This window comes from Carcharhinus amblyrhynchos, chromosome 6 (genome assembly GCF_965287045.1).
Source record: "Carcharhinus amblyrhynchos chromosome 6, sCarAmb.v2.hapA, whole genome shotgun sequence".
Classification (NCBI taxonomy): Eukaryota; Metazoa; Chordata; class Chondrichthyes; order Carcharhiniformes; family Carcharhinidae; genus Carcharhinus; species Carcharhinus amblyrhynchos.
The window spans coordinates 84,032,306-84,054,578 of record NC_137329.1 but is presented as its reverse complement, the minus strand read 5'-3'; the positions used below and the strand labels follow the sequence as shown (position 1 = coordinate 84,054,578).

General features: G+C 41.6%; 1 protein-coding gene across 5 annotated transcripts in view; it reads right to left on the bottom strand.

The window, feature by feature from the left end:
* scube1 (signal peptide, CUB domain, EGF-like 1) overlaps positions 1 to 22,273 on the bottom strand; it is a 276,868-nt gene that overhangs the window by 239,360 nt on the left and 15,235 nt on the right. For all 5 annotated transcript variants that reach the window (XM_080190824.1, XM_080190822.1, XM_080190823.1 and 2 more), the window contains exon 3: positions 10,768 to 10,893. In XM_080190824.1, the coding sequence (XP_080046950.1) occupies positions 10,768 to 10,893 (126 nt within the window). The remainder of the gene's footprint in view (positions 1 to 10,767; positions 10,894 to 22,273) is intronic.

The window sequence follows — 22,273 nt, the reverse complement described above, 5'->3', positions numbered from 1 at the left end:
TCTCCAAGGAGAAAAGATCGAGCTCCCTCAACCTATCTCATATGGCATGCCACCCAATCCAGGCAACGTCCTTGTAAATCTCCTCTGTACCCTTTCAATAGCTTCCACATCCCTCCTGTAATGAGGTGACCAAAGCTGAGCACAGTACTCCAAGTGGGGTCTGACTAGGGTCTTATAAAGCCGCAACCTTTGACATGGATGATCAGACCATCCTCCTCCAACACTTTCCACTATTGTTCAGCCAATTATCTAGCTGATTGTAGCCACCAGTAGCTTTTTTAACTCCTGCAGGGTGTCCCAAGGATCAATGCACAGCCCCCTCCTGTTTCCCATCTACATGCTGCTTCTCTGCAGAGTTAGTTTCCATACATATTGTGACAACACCCAACTCCATCTCACCATGAAGATGACTCTGCCATTCAGCAATTGTCACAATTATCAGATTGCTTGTTTTGCTCATCTAGCCCTGAATACACAGAAATTTCCTCCATTTAAATATGACAAAGACTGAAGCTGCTCTCTGACAACCCACTCCTTCCGTCTCCCTGGCAACTGTGAGATTAAATCAGGTTGATTCACAACTTTGGTGTCATATTTGACCCTCAGATGAGCTTCTGATATTTACTATCGCTAAAACAGTCAACTTTCACCACTATAACATAGGCTGGTTTTGTCCCAGTATCAGCTCATCTGCTGCTGAAACCCTCACTCATTCCTTCGTTACCTCCAAACTTAACTATTGCATTTTAATCCTGGTTGGTTTCTCACTTTCTATCCATGAGGCCCTCCAAATATCTGCTAACTATGTGCTTACTCGTATCTGTACTCGCTGACCTAGATTGGCTCCTGGTCAAGCAATGCGATTTTTGCAAAATTCTCGCCCTTATTTTCAAATTTGTCCATGACCCCATCCCTCCCTATCTCTGTATCTCTTCCAGCTCCCTAAACCTGCATAAATATCTATGCTCATCTAATTCTGGCTTCTTGAGTATCCACAATTTTAATTCTCCACCATTGATGACCATGCCTTCAGCTGATAAGACCCATAAAACCAAAGGTGGGGATGTTCGCGGAAGATAAGCATCTGTGTCCTAATGCAGCAAGACTTGGACAATATTTAGGCTTGACTGATACATGTCAAATAACCTTTGTGCCACACAAGTACAGGGCAATGATCATCTCCCCCTTGACATTCAAAGGTATTACCATCACTGAAACTCGCACTAACAGCAGCCTAGGGGTTACCATTGACCAGAAACTGAATTGGACTAGCCATATAAATATTGTGGCCACAAGACTAGCCCAGATGCTTGAATGTTACACTGAGTATCTTACTCCTGACACCACAAAGTCTGTCCACCATCAATAAGACACAGTTTAGGAGTGTGATAGGATATCTCCCACTTGCCTGGATGATTATAGCTCCAACAGCACTCAAGAAGCTCAATACCATCTAGGACAAAGCAGCCTGCTTGACTGGCATCCCATCTATCACATTCAATATTCATTCTCTACAGCATCTTGCATAGTGTTAGCAGTGTGTACCATCTACAAGATGCACAGCAGCAACTCATCATAAATCCTTCCATAGCACCTTCCAAACCCATGACCTCTATCACCTAGAAGAATAAGGATAGCAGATGCATGGGAATATAACCATCTGCAAGTTCCCCTCCAAGCCTTATACCATCCTGATTTGGAATTCTTCAACCTTGCCTATGACTGGGATTCTCGAGTCCACTGCAGTGAATGGAGTTTTGGCTGAGCCAAAAATTCTCTGTTCTTGCTAGCAGTGGTGGAGCATGCAATATTGCAGAACTCCAGCTTCCCTTCCTAACAGCATTGTGAGTATTCCTACGACACATGGATTGAAATAAATGGGCTGCAGCAACTCAAGCAGCTCACCACCACATTCTCAAGGCAATGAAGGATGAGCAATAAATGCTAGCCCATCCAGCAACACACACATTCCACAAACAAATAATTATTTTAAAAAAGGAAATGGTAGAAGCATTGAAAAGAAAACTTATCTTAGAATAGAATCCCTACAGTGCAGAATGGGGCCATTCAGCCTATTGAGCCTGCACCAACAACAATCCCACACAGGCCCTATCCCTGTAACCCCACATATTTACCCTGTTAATCCCCCTGATACTAAGGGGCAATTTAGCATGGCCAATCAACCTAGCCCACATCCTTGAAATGTGGGAGGAAACCGGAGCACCCAGAGGAAACCCATGCAGACACGGTGAGAACGTGCAAACTTCACAGACAGTCACCTGAGACTGGTATTGAACCCAGGTCCTTGGCACTGTGAGGCAACCATTGTGCCACCATGCTACCTTACTGTGCCTGACTTTGTTGTAAAAGATGGAAATAACATCCCAGTAATATTTGTAAATCAAAAGGGAGGGTGGAACTTAAAGCAATTACTATGAACAGGGAAAGGATACCAAGAAAACTATTCAAACTAAAATCTGACAAGTCCCCTGGACCTGTTGGATATCATCTTAAAAGAAATGATTGCTGGGATGCATTGATTGTAATTTTTTTAAATTCACCAGATTTTGGAAAGGTCCTATGTTAGAAAATAATGAATATAACTCCATTATTCAAGAAAGGATAGCGGCTCAGAGATTTCCGTCCCGGGCCCGCTAATGATATTACAATTACATTCAAATTAGAAAGATTATGAAGCTCCATATCGATTTCCAGCGTGGAGCTGACAGCACCAGAAATCCGGCTGTCGGAGAAGCACATGGTGCCCAGCAGGGAACCTGCAAAACAGCTTCTGCTACAGTCTCCCGGCCCACAGTGCCACAAAAGCAATAGGGCAGGATGGGAGAATCACTCCCACCTTTTCGAATTACCAAATTGGCTTATCAAATTACTGCAAGTAGAAGTAACTTCATGTTCAAAAGTTGTCAATTATGATTACATCCTTCCTAATAATGTTTAATTTGTACTCATATCTAAAGCTCGTATGAAAGGGGGAGCAGGAAATGTGTAATTGATGTTGTTCTTTAGGTTGTTCTCATCATGATTTTGATCAAAAGTTATTTTCAAACTGCTTTTGCTTGAGTTTGGTGCAGTGTTCAGCCCAGCAGCTCCTGACAAACAAGTCTTGTGTGCTTAACAATAGAACGAATTAAACTTTTTTGATTTGCTAGGGCTAGAGTACTTATTAAACCAACTTAACACATTGCATATACAGAAAAATTATTTTTATTTTTTAAAACCTAAAGTCATAGAATCATAGAATCCCTACAGTGCAGAAGGAGGCCATTTAGCCCATCAAGACTGCATTGACAACATTCCCACCCAGGCCCTACCCTTAACTCCATGTCCCTCTGACACTAAAGAGCAATTGAGCATGGCCAATCAACCTAACCGGCACATCTTTGGACTGTGGGAGGAAACTGGAGCATGTGGACGAAACCCACATAGACACAGGGAGAACATGCAAACTCCACACAGACAATGACCCGAGGCCAGAATTCAATCCACGTTCCTGGCACCGAGAGGCAGCAATTATTAGTCAGGGCACTGGGTGAAAAATTGTCCTGCTGCCAATAGTACCATGGGAGCTTTTGCCCGAGTGTGCTGTTGTGTTCTCATTGGGCAGCATGGTGGCACAGTAGTTAGCCTGTCCTACAATTGTACCACCAACTTCTCACGCTACTCAATGTGCACAAGATCATCAACAATCACGGTTCATGCCAAACATTCAGACGCTCCGCCATAGCCTCATTGTTATGAATGCTTGCAACCTCACACTCAAAGCCTGCAGCTTCTACACATTTCCAAATACTCAGCTATGGCAACACACGTGGATATTATTTTCTTTCTCTTGCCGGTCAAGATAACACATAACTCCCAAGTATGTAGCAGACAATTGATGGGGCTGAATGTCTTTTCTAAAGGGCTGAATCAGTGCAGAGTTACGATAGAGAGATTGATAGAATCCCTATAGTGCAGGAGGAGGCCATTCGGTCCATCAAGTCTGCACTGATCACAATCCCACCCATAGCTCCATGTATTTACCCTGTTAGTGCCCCTGACACTAAGTGGCAATTTAGCATGGCCAATCAACCTAATCCGCACATCTTTGTACGGTGGAAGGAAACCCACACAGACATGGGGGGAATATGCAAACTCCACACAAGCCAGGAATCGAACCTGGTGCTGTGAGGCAGCACTGTGCCACTCAGCGTTATGGATTACCATATTGAAGGCCATTGCTTTTGAAGTTGGCACTCTGATCCCTCTCAGATACTGGCAGGGTATGCATCTAAGAGGGTGCTACAGTTTCATTTTCTGCAAGTGGTGTATTGCCTGGCATGAATGAGCTGCAGCCAGGCTAGGGCATGCAGCAGCTCAGCAGAGGGCGGGATCACAGGCAGATTCTGCTGGAGGGGGCTCAGGTGAAGACTTTGTTGGAAGGGCACTGAGGAGACCACGAATAAGCAGGTACAGCGCAAATTCTGAATTTCCATTGTGCCAACATCAGAGGCATTATGGAGCTTAATTGGGCTTCCATAGTGTCTTCCTTCTTTAGATAAAGTTTATTGTCCATGCCAGTAAGAACAAGGAAAAAAATTAGATATTTTGGTCCCCAAACAAAAGCTTCATATTAAAATTATAATATTGCAAAAGAGGGCAAAGTTAGGCAAGTTTACACAGAATGTTTGATTACATCGGCTTTAAACAAAGTTGCACTAATCTTGCCTATGCAAACTTTAAAGTTTTACTGCCAACTTGCTCAGTGTTGTGAACTACCTCCCTCCCTGTCAGAATGCCCTGGTGACTGTTGGGGATGTGTGTGTCAGTGGGGGGTGGAGGGGGGAAGTGTTGGGGTTAGCTACAGACATGTTTGAGCTGTTATATTCATTCAACAAGTGTTGACTATGACTTAGTCAGAACACAGCTGGCAGAGCATTTGTCTGGGTCTACTCAACAAAATTTAAGATAAAACTTTACAAAACTCATGGGTCGGCTACGTACTTTTGGGCGACAAACCCCATTTGCGAGAATGTTGAAGCTAAGCTGCCACCTTCTGTCCTGTTGATGCTGTTAGATGAGCTCATTAACATTTCATCAGCTAGCTTTTTCAGAACGAAGTGACATCAGTGAAAATAAATATATGAGCCAGGATTAATACTGACCATCATATGTGTGTATCCTTGTCAAATATACCTCAACATCTTGATGGAATAGTTGCTCAGCACCAGCAACAAATTACATGCTGAAGTTAAATGAATTTTAAATGTTTAATTGTGTAACTAATTTTTAAAGAGCAAAACACTTGTATTACAGGGAGCCCATGCAAGTGTTTTAAATATGAGGGGTTACCCTCAGGAGCACAAAGCTAGAAAACGCCTGTTTTAGAACATTAATTAGGCATATGTTCTTAAATGCGTTATGTTATTATTTATTTGCAAAGGTTGATTTAACAAGTGGTAAATAGATGGACGCTAACTTCCTCAGTTAGCATAGTCTGATCTCACAACACAAAGAGAAAAGCAAACAGCTAATTATAACATCAGATTAAAATGCACTACTTTCCAATATATGTAGGGCTGGATTCTCCAACCTCAACTGCAACTGGATTCTCCAGTCCTGCTGCAGTGAACAGAGATTTGGCTGAGCGCCAAATTCATCGTTCTCGTTGGCAGAAGCATGGGGTTTGAACGGCCTCAGAATTCCAGCCATAGTACCCAGGTTTGTAACACTGCCAGATTTTGCTTGGCTAATATGGTCTTTTATTTTGTTCTCACCTACCATTATTAGAGTTTTAGATTGTTCAAAGGGGAAAAAAAATAACATTTCAGATAAGAAATCAACAGCCTTTGAAGAGTTTCTGTTAAGTCCTTAGAAATGATTAGAATTAACAACCAGCGCAATTTCAAGTTGTATTTTTAAAAATACCAATGGGATAAATTCACTGGTACTGCGCTCCCAGTATTGGCTTCATTCAAACAGAAGTCTGAATCCAAATCAGTGCTATATTATTGTAGTTGTGCGCGCTCCCTTTGAGTATGGTCCCTTGCTGGGTGTGCAGAATCAGTCAATGCACTCTCCTGGAACATCACTTAAAATTAAACATGCAAAGAAAAATCCTCCTCATTACCAATCTCTGCTATACCATCATTTCATCTTGAATTTATGACAGTGTTATGAGGTTTAAGATTTGCACTCAATTGAAACAACAAATCTGGCAATTACACTTCAATTTCCATATCATTATAGTAAAAGCTGTACTCTTACGCACGTGCATTCTTACCTCAGAAATGGTCAAACGTATACTACTAACAAAAAAAAGGTTAAAATTCCATTTTACTAAATTTCAATCAAGTATTTTGAAACTTTTTGATGTAACCCTGGTTGCAGTCACACTGCAGCTGGTCTAAAACCAAAAGTTTTGCAATGATGTTACAGTCTTTACAGTTTTTTTTCGGAACCTGGTCCTGCTTCCAAATCACACTATGGGGTTAGATTTAATGGTGGCAGGGGAAGTGGGTGATGGTTGCTCATCTACACACACAGCCCCCACCTCTGCCATGCCCATTGAAAGACTTGGCAGGCAGTTGAAGTGTCTGAAAGAAGCCCACCCCACAGTATAATGCACCACTGGTGGGCTAAATGAGTAGAGAATGGGACTCAGTGGGAGAAAGCCCTGCCCTCGAGAGCTGCCAGTCAGTCCCATTAGCCGGCAGCTCTCAGTCCCAGCAGCATCAAAAACTAGTCATGGATCCTCCTGGGATTGCAAGAAGAACCACAGAAGAAGAGGACGTGAATTCTGATGAGAAGTAAGTCAAGGTTATTGGACTTGGAGGGATCAGGGAAGCCAGAGAAGGGTGGTGGTTTGGGAGTTTGAAGCCAGGAAGGCAAGAACGGAGAAGTGTAATCATGGTGAGGAGAAGGAGACCCCAATGCAGACAAGGCACTTCCTAAGGCAGACCACTCTTCTTCCCACATGTTATGGCAGTTTCTTTAAAAAAAAAGGGCTTACCCACTCCCTGTTTGCCTGCCCATTGCCAACCCATGGCATGGGCAGTGTATTATTATGGTCAATAGGTTTGCCGATGAGGTCAGTTGACCATCAATCATTTTAAAATGGGTTGCCAATTTCGGCACTGATATGCTATGTCACACTGGGTCAGCTCTGGTGTGGGCTGAAGGTGGTGGGCAGAAGGTTGTGGGTTTGCCACCCCTCATATTTTACATGTCCTTTCCCACCAGAAATATATCCAAAGAGATGAGCCATAAAATCCACCTCCACATTTTATATAAATCTAGAGCTTAAACTGCTTTTATCTGATGGAAAATGTTGACTGAAGCAAATAATTGGATTTGGCTGGTCTGATTACAAAGAGCTACTCAATGCCCCCAATCTGGTGAGGTTACCAGCACAAGTGAGGGGCGATAAACAATGCCACCTCACTCTTTCCGCTGCTTTGCCCGAAAATCAATGATAACCTTAATTTCCAAGGGTAAAGGTGATAACCTGGAGATATGTAGCCTTCTTCAATTGATGCTTCATCCATGTTTGGTCTTAAACTCCCCTGCCTGGTTGGAAGATAGTTTTGCAATGAAATTAATGGAAGAGTTCTATTTTCAGTTTTTCAATATCTGTCCATTATCATAATTATACATTACTCCAAAAGCCAAATGTGTGTGCAAGGCACATGGTAACAGGAGAGGGAGGTCATTGTGATTAGCAGGTTGACGTTATGTGTGGAATTTTCTGAGAAAAATTCTAAGTGTCCAGCTAGCATGAAAATGGGAGAGTTGCAGATCTGTTTTTCGGGTGAGTTTTTACACCCAATCTTGTGCACGGAAAAAATGGGCTGGACTGTTTCTAGCTACCAGAGGCAGGGGGTGGGGCTTAATTTACTACTCAGCGGCAGAGGGAGCTATTGCGCATGTGCAGACCTCTGTGGTTGCTCATTCACAATTCCAACAGCAGAGGAGCTATTGATCACATGCAAATTTATGTGGCTGCACATGCACAATTCTAGCAGAAGACTGACAGAGAGATGGAGACCTACCAGGCCAGTGCTGTTGGAAGTAGCCTGAACCAACCCCCAATCTCACGGGGCAATAGCGGGGCACCAAACTGATAGCAAGCTCTGTATCACCTAAAAAGGTAACCCAAGCCGTTTCCCCACCCCACCCCTGCTTTCAGACCTATTGTGCCCCTCTCACTCACTCTCCCCACAATCAGAACTGCAGAGTGCGTAGCGGCCCCTCCTAGATCCCCGATCAGGTTGCCCCTAGCCTGGCCCTGACCACTCCAGGTCTTGCCCCTCCAGGACCAGAACCTCTCCCGATGAGACCATGAATGCAAGTGAGCCTGGACGATTGAACACTACGCTCACTAATGCCATGTAAATCAGCATTAGAATAAACTTAATTAAACTATTCAGCTTCTTGATGGAAATGGGCGAGAGGTTGACCTTGCTGGTAATCCGATCCCAGCAAGATCACGACAGCCGAGAAATTGGGCACGATCCTGTTTTTACCAATTTTACCCACTCACTCTGCCCATTGGTGGGTGGGGCAAACCAGTAAAATTCCGCCCATGTCTCAAGCCATACTCCAGGATGCAAATGCAACAGCAAAGAAAATTTTGGGATACAATGTTTGAGTAATTTGAGACATGGCACGTGGTAAATGCAGCATGCTGAAAAGGAAAAAGGCAACTTTTGACCTCTGGTTCTCATGACTTTCCACCTCAGGATTATTTTTTGCGTCCTGTGTTGAATCTGCTGTGAATTAACAGTTGATAGAGATCGATTACTTTGATTAGTCAAGAACTCCATTATCATTGTATCATGCAATTGTAGGATATTAGAAGGCAAACTAGATGGACATAGCAAATGCTAGACAAAAAAAAAGTTCCCCTGTACATGTTCTGATTTGGCAATTCAGATTTGCATTGAAATTATAACACATAAACAGGCCATTCAGCCCAACATTCTGAGATGGTATTCACTCTCTACGTGAGCAATGACCCTAATCACACATTGCTGTCTTGTTCCTTTAATTCCTTATTCTTTCAGCTTTCAGCCACTTAATTGATCAGTCTTGAATAATGGGCAGGATCTTTAGCCTGCATTTGCCATCTGCAGGATCAATGTCAGGGATCAAGATCCAGCAAAACCCAGAAGTTGTGAATCTCGCTGATTAGATTGTGACTTCCAATTTTTGCCGTTCCTCACTGGTGATGTAATCAGGTTCACATCCAAAATGGGCAAGAACCTGACTGACATCAGATGTTTTAATATATTTTCACATCATTAGAGACTCCCCTGCCAGATGTTGAGCCCCGGTGTATTTTTCAGCCATGTCAATGTGAGCCCAAGGTCTCCATAGTGGGGTTGGAGTGGGGTGGGGGGTTATTTTTTGGGCTGAGCTGGACACTCTGATCTCAGTGCAGTTGGGATTTGCAGGCTTGTTGAGGCCCCACACCCGCTAGATGATGGCATGAAAATTGCCCACCTATTTTTTGGTGGCAGAGTGTGGTAAGATCTGGAGAGGAAAGGAAACACACCATTCTTCTCGCCGGAACTAACACACTGCTGTTTTTTGGTAAGATTCCTCCCAATGACTTGTTGAATGAATTTAGGGTTAGTAACTCAAGCAGTCTCAGAAACCTCTGTGCAAAACAGTCCTTCCTTATCTCTGTTCTAAATCTTAGTTAACTTTATATCTACATCATCTTGTTCTAGATACCTCATTCTTCTGATATCTAACTGCAACTTGAGTAACAAAAAAAATCAGTCGAAAAGAACAAATTTATTCAATTTCTCCAGGGTTTCTGCCCATTATTCAAGACTGGTCAGATAAGTGGCTGAAAGCTGGAAGAATAAGGAATTAAAGGAACAAGACAGCAATGTGTGATTACGATTATTGCTCATGTAGAGAGTGAATACCATCTCAGTTGGATATCAGGAAAAGCTTCATACAAATTATCGGGATCTGCTTTCACACACTGTCTCATCTTCTCGTACACTTAAACTCCTGTCAGATCAATCCTTAATCTCCTCTGCTCTAACAAAACAAAAAGTCTCACAACACCAAGTTAAAGTCCAACAGATTTATTTGGCAGCACAAGCTTTCGGAGTCTCATCCTTCCTCAGGTGAGTGACTCAGTCCAAACCTGTTGGGCTTTAACCCGGTATTGAGACTTTTTACTGTGCTTACCCCAGTTCAACGCCAGCATCTCCACATCATGGCTAACAAAACAAGCCACACAGTTTTTGAATCTTCCTCACATTTGTACTTTGTCATATTATCCTGTAAACTGAACAGTAAGTCTCACTCTAAGGCAATATAGGTCAGATATTAAAGCTACAACATTATACAATTGATTCTTCAACCTGTGCTCTCTTTGATTCTGATTCCTGGCTGGGAGCTGAGGAACATATATGCTATTCTTCACATTAAGTGCTATAGTCAGGATGTATTCTAAGCCACAGTCCAATAATGGGCACTTTATAAATAGAATATGATGTTGGAATGGGGAGTGTGAACTATGGTCTCCGTATTTGCAATAGCAATCCTTTCAAATTAAAGATTTTCACATTCAAAAGAACTATGGAGAGATGCAAGATCATTTTTAATACAAGCCCTTACCTTCTCAGAATTGTCTCCATTAAACAAAAAGTAAAATTAAAATTGCATTCTGTTTTCATCTTAAGAAGCAAACACTCAACATAAATCACAAAGAAACAATAAAAAAAAGAAAGTGATGTCACTCACCCAGGCAGTTATGGCCGTCATGTGCCAACATAAAGCCATCGTAACAAGTGCATCTGTAGTTGCCTGGAATGTTGATACACTCATGAACACAGCCGCCATTGTAGTCATTGTCACATTCATCAATGTCTGAAAGACAGTTAGCAAGACATACTTCAGTAAGGGCACAAGACACTCTGGAAGGCATCATACACAAAAGTAAGGTAGTTGGTGGTGATGAAGACGGGCACCATAGAGAAGGTATTTGTTAGTCTCAGTGAAGCTGGGTTTCCCATTCAAGAATACAAACAAACTTACAGCAAACATCACAAGCAAGTGCACGGCTGTGGAAAATAAGAATGAGAAAAAGGTTAAAGTTCAGGATGAGGGAACAGTCAAAAAAAGTCCACAGCTCTGTGGGAAAAACTATTGAAGATCTGGTCATTTAAAAAAAAGTAAACCTATCAGTAGTTTAAAAACAAAAGCAGAAAAGAATCTGAATGTAGATGCCTGAAAATAAAATTTCAATTTATTTGATTAAACTTGTCCTCTGTAACATATAACATTAAAATTACTGTTCACAATATTAGCTGAATATTTAATAGATTAGCAATGGCAGTTTAAACCCAATTATTTTAAGCATCTGATGTTCTTCTCTAAAATAGTACATCATATGAACAAGGATAGAATTGTCTGCTACTAACCCTTCAATATCAGAAGTGTCGTTTGTAAAAGGCCCATCACTAAAACCCAACCTGAGTTGGAGCCCAAAAACATGGCATCCAAACTTGTTTGAAAAAAGAAATAATTAACTAATTAGTCAGCCATTTTCTTCAAAAGCACCATTGTCAGTTTATGGGACCTGTCAAAACCAGAAATCACAGGAAAGGCCTTTATCTCCGAGCGAAGAGTGACACCATCTTGAAGTTTAGACAGCTCTTAAAGCTACACATATTCTTTAAAAAATTTTAACATGGATCACAATTCCACAAATTCAAGTCAATCAGGATTCATCCAAGGCCCAGAGCATTCAAAATTGGGGTCTTCTGAGGAAAGGATTCTGAAGTTATAGCATCGCTTCAGGTTTGAATAAAAAGTTAGAACACCTGCATGCAAAGGAAAATCCAAACCTGGGACCTATACTCCAGATAGTTAGATAGTCAGAGCAGCACAGAACAATATTATGGGTAGCGAGTAAACATTGTACAGAGGCCAACCCTCAGTCTAGCTAGTTAAGCAACAACCACACTGGGACAGAAAGTCAGAAAAAGCAATACCAGGCCAGGCTGGCAGTGTGACCATACCAATGCTGTGGAGCGAAGCATCCTCACAGGTGACATCAGTGTCTTAGTTACCAGTGTTTACGTTTTTAAGTTTATTTATAGTGTCACAAGTAGGTTTACATTAACACTGCAATGAAATTATTGTGAAAACCCCCTAGTCACCACGCTCTGGCAGTTGTTCGAATACTTTGAGGGAGAATTTAGCATGGGCAATGCACCTAACCAGCATGTCTTTCAGACTGTGGGAGGAAACTGGAGCACTCTGAGGAACCCATGCAGACACAGGGAGAATGTGCAGACTCCACACAGATAGTGACCCGACCCAGGAATCGAACCCAGGTCCCTGGTGCTGTGAGGCAGCAGTGCTAACCACTAAGCCACCATGCCACTCCCAAGTGCAGCCCAATGGTACCGGTTTAACAGGTTAAAAAAAATCAAAAACCCACAGAAAGCCCAAAGATGATTCTGCAAATTCAAAAGAGACACAGCCATGTTTTTAGATAAAGTCAAAGATCTTGATTTCTCATCTTGGACTGTGGACGTTAAAATTAGCCCTAAACCTGCATCACACTTCTCCAACAGCTCAGGTATTTTAACAGGTGTAACAAAATACTACAATTGACAGAGGATGAGGGAGCCATCAAACCAAAAATGCCCCATTTATTTCAACTATCAGTTTCTGATCATTAACCAATCCTCAATCCATGCTGGTAAAACACCTGCAATCCCATGAGTCCTAACTTTATGTAATAAACACTTTTCAAATGCTTTTTGAAAATCTAAATACACAACTATATCACACTACATCCATCCAACACTTTACACCCTCAAAAAAATTCCGACAAATTTGTCAAACTTAAGTTTCCCTTTCATAGATCCATGTTGGCTCAGAAAATCATAATATGATTACGTGAAGTCCCCTAAATAACAGATTCCAGCATTTTGTCTACCACGGATAGCACACTGAATGGCAGATAATTCCCCTTTTTCACTCTTACTCCATTCTGAAATAATGAGGTTATGTTTGCTACCTTCCAATCCTTGGGTTGTGCTATAGAATCTAAAAGTCAAAATCAAAACTAATACGTCCACTAACTCTGCATCTACCTCTTTTAAAACTCCTGGGCGTAGCAATTTGTCACCACTTACTCCCATTAATTTACTTTCATCAAAGTTTACAGCACAGATGGAGGTTGTTCAGCTCATCGAGTCTATGCCAGAACAAGGCCTATTTCTTTATTTTTACTGATTTCTTCAAAGTCCTCATTCTTGCTGGTTCCTATTGTCTACAGAATTTTTGTGTGTCTTGTCCATGAAGACAGATGCAAAAGAAGGTGATCCTGCTGTGCTGTTCTAGCTGATTTCAATATTTAAAAACTAATTTTAATATCATTAGCTGGTCCAGGACTGAAGTCTCTAGGCCTGCTAGCCTCTTCCCCACTACCCAATTCCCCAGGAGGTTGAGGGTGAGAGGGAGGCTGCCCTCAGGCATTGCCTGCCTGTTGGTGGCAGCCATGGCCCTCTGGCACTGCCCAGGGAGACACTTTGGTATTGTCCACCATGTATTGAGGGTGGTAGTCCCAAGGGGGTGGGGCAATCAGCAGGAATGGGGAGGCCCACTGCCATTCTGCGGTCAGAATCTGTGACAGAGGAAGGAAATGGGTTGATTGGGCTGGCCATCAGGTGGGGTTAGGCGATCTGGACTGCAGGGGTGGTGGGAGTTAGTACTTTGTCTAGCCTAGTTGCTATCTAATCCTTCTCAATACTCTTGTCCTCAAGTGCTTTCTTGATCCTTGGTCAACTGTCTACCTAAATATTTGCTAGCTCACCAAAATGTTGAAAGAGGAGAAACAAAAAAGGGAAGTGGGCTGACAAATGGCAGATGGAGTTTAATTTAGACAAATGTGAGGTGATGCATTTTGGTAAATTGAACCAGGGCAGGACTTATTCAGTTAATGGTAGGGCGTTGGGGAGAGTTACAAAACAAAGAGATCTAGGGGTACATGTTCATAGCTCCTTGAAAGTGGAGTCACAGATGAACAGAGTGGTGAAGAAGGCATTTGGCGTGCTTGGTTTCATCAGTCAGAATACAGGAATTGGAATGTCTTGTTGAAGTTGTACAAGATATTGGTAAGGCCTCACTTGGAATACCGTGTGCAATTCTGGTCACCCTCTTATAGAAAGGATATTATTAAACTAGAAAGAGTGCAGAAAAGATTTACGAGGATGCAACTGGGACTTGATGGATTGAGTTATAAGAAGAGGCAAAATAGACTGGGACTTTTTTCTCTGGAGCGTAGGAGGCTGAGGGGTGATCTTATAGAGGTCTATAAAATAATGAGGGGTACAGATCCGCTAGATAGTCAATATCTTTTCCCAAAGGTAGGGGAGTCTAAAATTAGAGGGCACAGGTTTAAGGTGAAAGGGCAGAGATACATAAGAAATACGAGCAGGAGTAGGCCATCTAGCCCCTCGAGCCTGCTCCACCATTCAATAAGATCATTGCTGATCTGATAGCGGGTTCAGTTCCACTTACCCGCTTTCAGTTCCACTTGGACACTTACAAAAGTGTCCAGAGGGGCAATTTTTTCACACAGAGGGTGGTGAGTGACTGGAACAAGCTGCCAGAGGTAGTAGTAGAGGCGGGTACAATTTTAAAAAAAAGCATTTGGACAGTTACATGGGTACAATGATATAGAGGGATATAGGCCAAATGTGAGCAACTGGAATTAGCTTAGGGGCTTTTAAAAAAAAAGGGCAGCATGGACAAGTTGGGCCAAAGGGCCTGTTTCCATGCTGAGAGGGTGGTAGAGGCGGGTTGCCTCACATCTTTTAAAAAGTACCTGGATGAGCATCTGGCGCATCATAACATTCAAGACTATGAGCCAAGTGCTGGTAAATGGGATTAGTGGAAGTTCAGATGTTTCTTGTGTGTTGATGGAGACACAATGGGCCAAAGGGTCTCTTCTGCACCATATGATTCTGATTTACTTTTATAATGTGGCCAAACATGCAGCCAATGTATAATCAGAAACAGCAACAAATGAGAGAAATGACAAGTTAGTTCATCTACTTTGTTGATGTTGATTGAAGGAAGATGTTCACCAAGAAATGAGGAAAGCTTCCTCACACTCATAATTCCAGGGATTTATTCACTTATTTATTACACCAACCTGAACAGGCAAAGGTTTTGTCGAGAACAGAGAATTAAAATTAGAATGCAGTGGAAAAACAGAAAAATCTCGGGGTACAGATATACAGATCTTTAAAAGCAAGGTTTTAGGTGTAAAAAAAACACAGCAAGGATAAAATTGGGTTTGGGGTTTCAGACACACAGGGGCTTAATCATGAAAACAAGAAATTGATTCTTGATCTATTCAAGATATTAGTTAAATCACAGGCAGAATCATGTATATCTTTGGCTATTGTATTCTATAAAGGATAGGATCACAGAATCACAGGCTATTGAACTCTTCAATCCAGAATCCTGAGAGATCCCAAACAAGGCTGTGAAGTGGATTTGCATGGCAATTGTTGCAGAATTTAAGGCTTCAGCCTAAAATTGGTTTTATGGTTACACATCTCGTTATCAAACTTCCTCATATAAAGCCTGGATTAAACATTTGACATCTAATAAGCTGAATATGTGACACTGAACATATCAAGTGAATCATAGCTGGATTTTATGGGGTATTTTATTTCCCACCCCCTCCACGACTGAACTGTCTTTTGGGAGACCGCTACCCAAAAGGCAGCAGCCCTGTGGTCATTTCTGTGCGTGGCAGGGCGTGACTTTTACCCCCATCTGGGGAGGAAGCACCACCTTGAGAGCTAACATTCAATCAGATTGGCTCGTAGCACTGCAATCCTAGCAGCGCCAGATTCAAGAAGTGCCCATTATTTGGACTAAAGCCAATTCCCAAAGAAGAATACATTATGGAGACCAGACTGGAGATGAGCCCTGGATAATCGGCAGGATCTGACTGGCAGACCCCAGTGAGGGGTGGGATTTGAGAATCCAGGGAGAGGGTTAAAAGGATGAGTATGACTTAGGAAAGGGCACAGGGAATCCCAAAGTAGGCTCCACCAGCCACACTTACCCAACAGCTGATGGGCTACCTGCCTGGCATGGGCCTCCCCTTGCCATGGGTAAAATAGTCATGGGTGCAAGATGAGGCATTTTACCTATGAACAGGACAAGAAAGGGTGGGTAAATGACAAGCAGGCCACATACTGGTTGTGTTATTCTAAATCACATGCTAGTCATCTAGCCAAATGAGCTAGTCAGCCCCCTGCCCCAAAAATTACTTTTGTCAATATTAGCTGATTTAGGACTCAATTCAGTTTGTATGATATTTCTCTGTATTATTTAAACAGAGATGCCAATCCATTCATTTTAAATTAATCAACAGCTCTGCTACAAGAACAAAGAATACCACATAAATGCACTAAATACGTCTCCACTAATTTCAGCAACAATCATTTCTGGGTTTATGAGAGAGAATTGATCAATGTTTGATTCAGTAACATTAAGAGAATAGTTATGGATTTATTGATGAAAAATGTAAACCAGAATATCCTACTAAAAAACAAATCATAGAACGCATTAATTTGACAAATAGCAAAGTAGATCAAATGCCAAGATAGAAATAGTAGACAGGAAAAAAATGAGAACAAAATAACAATGTAATCTTTGAGGTTAGACGACTATAATAAACTCTTTTCAGTTTACGACATCAACTAACCTCTCAATTAAATATAATTCCCAGCTATCCATTATTCTCTAAGTACTCTCTCAAAGAAACATTATTTAATACCCCATTCACATTGCTATGGAAGTAGTGTTATAATGCAGTCAGGTTCCCAGTGGTCTGGCATTTCAACAAAAAAATCTTGGAATGCTAACAAGGCTGCCTTTATTGCCCATCAAGAAAATGCTTGAGGGCATTACTTATCAACCAAATGGTATAGAACTATAGTCACATGTAATCCAGGCCAAAAAGGAAAGGTCATTTCCCTTCTCTGAAGAACATTAATGAAACCATTGGTTTTCCAATAATCCAGCAACTTTCATGGTGCTCAACACATAGTACAAGATTTATTTAACTCACAATCTGCCTCAGTCTTTAGGTTACTAGTCCAATACCATAACCACAAGACTGCTATATTTGATTAGTTATAATTATTTGAATCCTTTGTTGGTCAGAGTGTTCCATGGCTCTTCTCACCATGTTCCACAATCTTCCTCACTCTGAGTAACTAACTTTCATGGTATTTTGTCCTCTGTCGATCTCTATACCAATGTTCTCTTAAAGCTGCTGTTGGATTTGATGACTCTATTTACTCAATAGCAGAAATGTAGACTCACAGCATCATAGCCACCTTTGCAATATCTCCTCTCCACATACCTCTCACAAGTACTTGATAACATCTTTTTATGCATATTCGCAGCATATTCTATTTTATATTTAATTTGCATGTTTTGACAATTGATCTTATTGTTGATATCTCAGCATACAAATTTTCCAACTAGGAGCCAATAAGAAGTAATAATCGAAGATTTCTCTTATCTTCAAGTTCTATAAAATGATCAGAATTCCCATTGCACAAATTCTATTTGAATAAATGAAATTAATGTGCACCATCAGGTATTCAAAATTATTTCAATTATACGTGGAGGGTCAGTGATTTTAAAAAAACAATCTCACCTAACTCTTAAAAATGTTTCCAAATGAAACACAGCCATTAACATTGTTCCTGTTGCTTACACAAAACAATTGAGGATTTAGACCAAGATTTTCTTGTGCATTCCTGGCATGCCTTGGAGAGAGAAACCCTAATCATAACATGGGACACAATGATAAGAAAATGATCAGATCTTACACCACACAGGAGTCCACACTGATAGTATTTATGTGTGATGATAAAGCATTAACATAAACAAGCAAAATTCTAATCTCCAGAGAAACTTTAACGTCAACCAAAAATTAAATATACATGATGCATGCTAATGAATGGGTAGGATCTTGTGTTGCTCTTGGGAATGGGAAACAAGGTGGGTGAGGGAATATAATTAAGCAGGAGGCCAAAAATCAGCTTCCTGGTGGTGAGATGAACTTTTCAAATGAAGTTCAGGGAACTTTGGAGCTTCCCAATGCTTGTAGTTTACTGCATGTGTATGTCATACATGCTCATTAAAAGTCCAGCTTGTGAGAATTAAGTTCCCCTTCCTATTTAGATTATCAGCAAGTGAGCAAATTGTGCCTTCAGATTTACAACTGCTTTTAAGTGACGTACAGCAGGCGAGGTAGTCATCTTGTTGGAGTTGAAGTGAATATCTATTGTTTTCTTTTCCTCTTTGCGGAGCATTGTTCAGTAAGGCAATTATTGGGTGATGGAAGGGTTTGAGGCAGAGAGACTATCAAAGGGAAGGAGTCCAGGGCAGGCATGGAGCCAGAAGGGGAGGCAAAGGTGCAGGGACATGCGAGGGAGGGAACATCTATGGGGTCTAGTGAATGGTTGGCAAGAGTGAGTGAGGGATGGTGGGAGAGAGATATTCCTGCAGGGGAGGGTCATTGCTATCTATGGCACAGCCATGACAGTTGAAATGAGGGTACTGTGCAGTGGAGGGAATAGTTGCAGTGAAAAGGGGTAGTGGGGTGTGGTGGGAGTGGTGGATCATCTGAGTCCAGGGTCCAAGGTGGCTCATGGTCAGGTAACAGTCTCATGGGTCAGGCATTTCGGGGGGTGGGCTGCTCATGAAAAGGACAAAACTGGTGGCGTGTATAAGGGGAGGGGTCAGGGTCACACTGGGCATAAGGATATTAATGGTGTTAGGCTCAGAGGGGAAGGAAGGCATGTGGAGGGTGATCGTTCTAGGTTTAAGCTTAATGAAGGGATGATGAAAGGTAACACAGGGCAGAAGAATGGTTATATTGGGTACATCACAGGTGATGTGGAAAGTTAATGGGTGATGGGGGAGGATAGAAGGTGGTAGAACATGTTTAGAAAGGGTCCCATTTTCTCAAGGCTTTTCTCCATCACAGTTCCTCAGTATGTGAGAATCCTTAAAGCAGGTTGAGAGTCTTTTTGGGTAGATGCAGTTAAAAGTAAGCACAAATGATTCTTTAAAAGGACACCCTAACAATCAGGAGTCAACTGCATGAGAACCATTCTCAGGTGTGTTCTCTCTATGGTGAAGCCCACACTGCACCAGGTTTGTTCCCTAACTCATGAGTCTCATAACAGCGAGGTCCAAGCAAGTCAAGAGCTACAGTAAAATCTGCGCTGAAGGGCAGTTCAGGTTGACCATTGGCAGGGAAAGGATGAGGGAACGGACAAAGGGAGGGAGGCAGTGATTAGTTTCCCAGGGCCCTTTGGGTAGGGATGGAGTGGAGGAGGCAGGGGTTGCAGTGGTGGTGACAGAAATATGCCAGTACAACTTCAATGATTCCAGATAGACAGTTATGGCTGATGATAGGGTACACCTATGATGGAAGGGAAGAGACTCTTGAATGTGTCCCAAGAGTGATGGAGGAAAACCCAATGGTTTTTCAGACATTTCTCATTCTGCCCGCCACGGGAATTGTAGCCAGGGTGGGGGGGGCGGGGAATGAAACCATACAAAGGTCCGTTGACCTCAGGCAGGATTTTCTGGCTTTGGGACGAGTGCAGGGAGAAAATCCTGCCCAAGGTGGGCAGACATGGTTTTCATTACTCTGGTCAATGCTGCAGTCTTCATGAACGTGGATGTATGAATGAGAGAAGAACTCATCTGTTGTCTTTCCTGATGGGCTTCACCATGGGGAGGTGGCACAGTAGGCCAGGGGTGGGTACAGTATTTCCCATTGGCTGAAATGTTTAGGGCCAGAGGGACAGCTTCAAAACAATATGCTGACTAGATGTATCACGGCAATCCCCTCAGGTATACATGATGCGGTCTCCAGGCACCCTGCCTTTCTACCAGCTATGGTCCAGCTGAAGAGGAAGTGCCAGGGGCATCGACATCCTGCCTCCGCCGGCACAAGATCTGCCATGCTCCTCGCATGTGTATATCTAATGAGCTGACCAGAGCATGGCCAGCCGTCCTGCCCCCTAGCAGAAATCAATCATTTTGGCTCCCACCTTCTAACTTATACTCAATACTGAAAGATTTTCCCTAGTGTTACCAAACAAAAACATAAGGATGAATTCTGAAAAGGAATGCACTGTAAGGAAAACAATGGAAAAATGGCACTTTGAATCTATTAATGCATTTGTCAGAATTAAATTTCTAAATCCTGTTCTCAATATTGCTTTTGTTTCAATCAAAAATGTTTAAGTGAGAAGAAGCAACATGTAATCTGGGTTTCTATGGAATCTAGAGTCTTTACTTGTGTACACTAGAGAGCTGAAGAACTACATACCTCCTGATGCAAAGAACTGTTCACAACACAGGCAAGGTGAGCAGAAAATACATGTTAAAAAGTAAAGGGAGTAAGTAAATTTGTTATGGAATTTATTTATTGCATGCAATGTCAAGAATGAGTAAAGAGGATAATAAATTATTCCTAAAAATGCTGTTTCATTCTTGGACATATTTTAGTTAATAGATGCCATCAACATACACTATTGAAATCCAGACAGTTTGGGACACGAGGTTCATACATTAACTCTCACCCTTTTTGGAATCTACGAAAAATGTAATTATTTATCCCTATCATAACTCAATTTGTTTTCCAATTTTTGATAAAACTATTGCAACCTTCCAAATGTCCTATGACTATTTATCAGTATTATGATTTATTCCCTGTTCATGACAAAAGCAATGGAGCAAAACTCAAACATTTTGACAATGGTTAATAAGCTTTAGCTGCATAACTGAAACAACAACATTCAACATCTAAACTAGAAAAAAAACTAATTTTTCAAAAAAGCAATTTCTACCTAACAAATGTTTATTCCAAGAAAATCTCTTCTTTCTTCATTCTACCTTCTACATATCACTATATTGAATCCAAAAACCTCTTTGATTGGAAAGAGTGAAGGCAGGCAGTCAGTTTGTCTCCCAGGAGCCGTCAATATGTTTGAGTTGACCAAAAAGCATGTTGGAGCTGTGCAGATTTCCTCTGCAGTCAGTTATCTCTCTTCCCAGATTAATAAACTAAGACTGTGTACATCTTTTGCTCATGGGTAATCTCCCACATGACAGTGAATCAAGACTAGATTTCAAGTTAGGAACTCAAACCTTTAACATTATAGAGAGGAGGCTGCTTACAAGTTTCTTTTAAGGTTACTTAAAGATAACCGCCAATGAAAGAAACACTGGGTACATTCCATTGGCCTTTTCCTTTAATTCCACCTAAGAATAAAACTAGCCCTTAATGTGGAACAGGAATTCTATTTTGAAACTGTTATTTCTCTTAACCATTCTGCAGAACTGGCATCTGATTAATAAATAACTAATTCAAATTATTGTAAATGTTCCCTCAAAAAGGAAAAGTTTGCCGGGCTACAGGGAAGAAAGAGAGATTGGAACTAATTGATTACCTCTTTCAAAGAAAAGCCACAAGCTACAGGATATGATCAGGAGAACAGCAAGGATGCCCATTCTCTGCCCATTGAAGTGGTGGAGCCTACCTCGTTGAATATATTTAAGTCACGGGTAGATAGATTTCTGATAGACAAGGGAACTAAGGGTTATGGGGAGCAGGCGGGAAAGTGGAACTGATCCACTTCAGATCAGCCATGATCTTATTGAATGGCGGGCAGGCTCAAAGGGCTAGATGGCCTACTCCTGCTCCTATTTCTTATGTTCTTATGATGTCATTTACAGTATACTTTAAAATGATTCAACAATTACTAAAGGGCAACAATACAGTTCTAATGTAATTTGGCTTGTCAATTGAGTAAAATTGACTGAAGGTTAAAGCATGGTGAGCAAATGACCAACACAAATCTTCAGAAGTGTTGATGTTTGTAAGAGTTGCACAATGTTAAGTATTATTCTTGACCTCTCAGATACTGCGGCAGTTTATGTCCAAACGCAGAAAGAGTCAGACAATATCCAAGTTTGACTGACAAATGACAATTAACATTCTCACCACACAATCACCAGACAAAGACCATCACCAACAAGAGAGGATGTAACCATTGCCCCTTGACCTTAGATGGTGTTACCATTGCTGAATTTCCCATTCGAACAGAGACCAAAATGGACTAGCCATGTAAATACTTTGGGTGCACAAGCAGGTCAGAAGATAGGAATC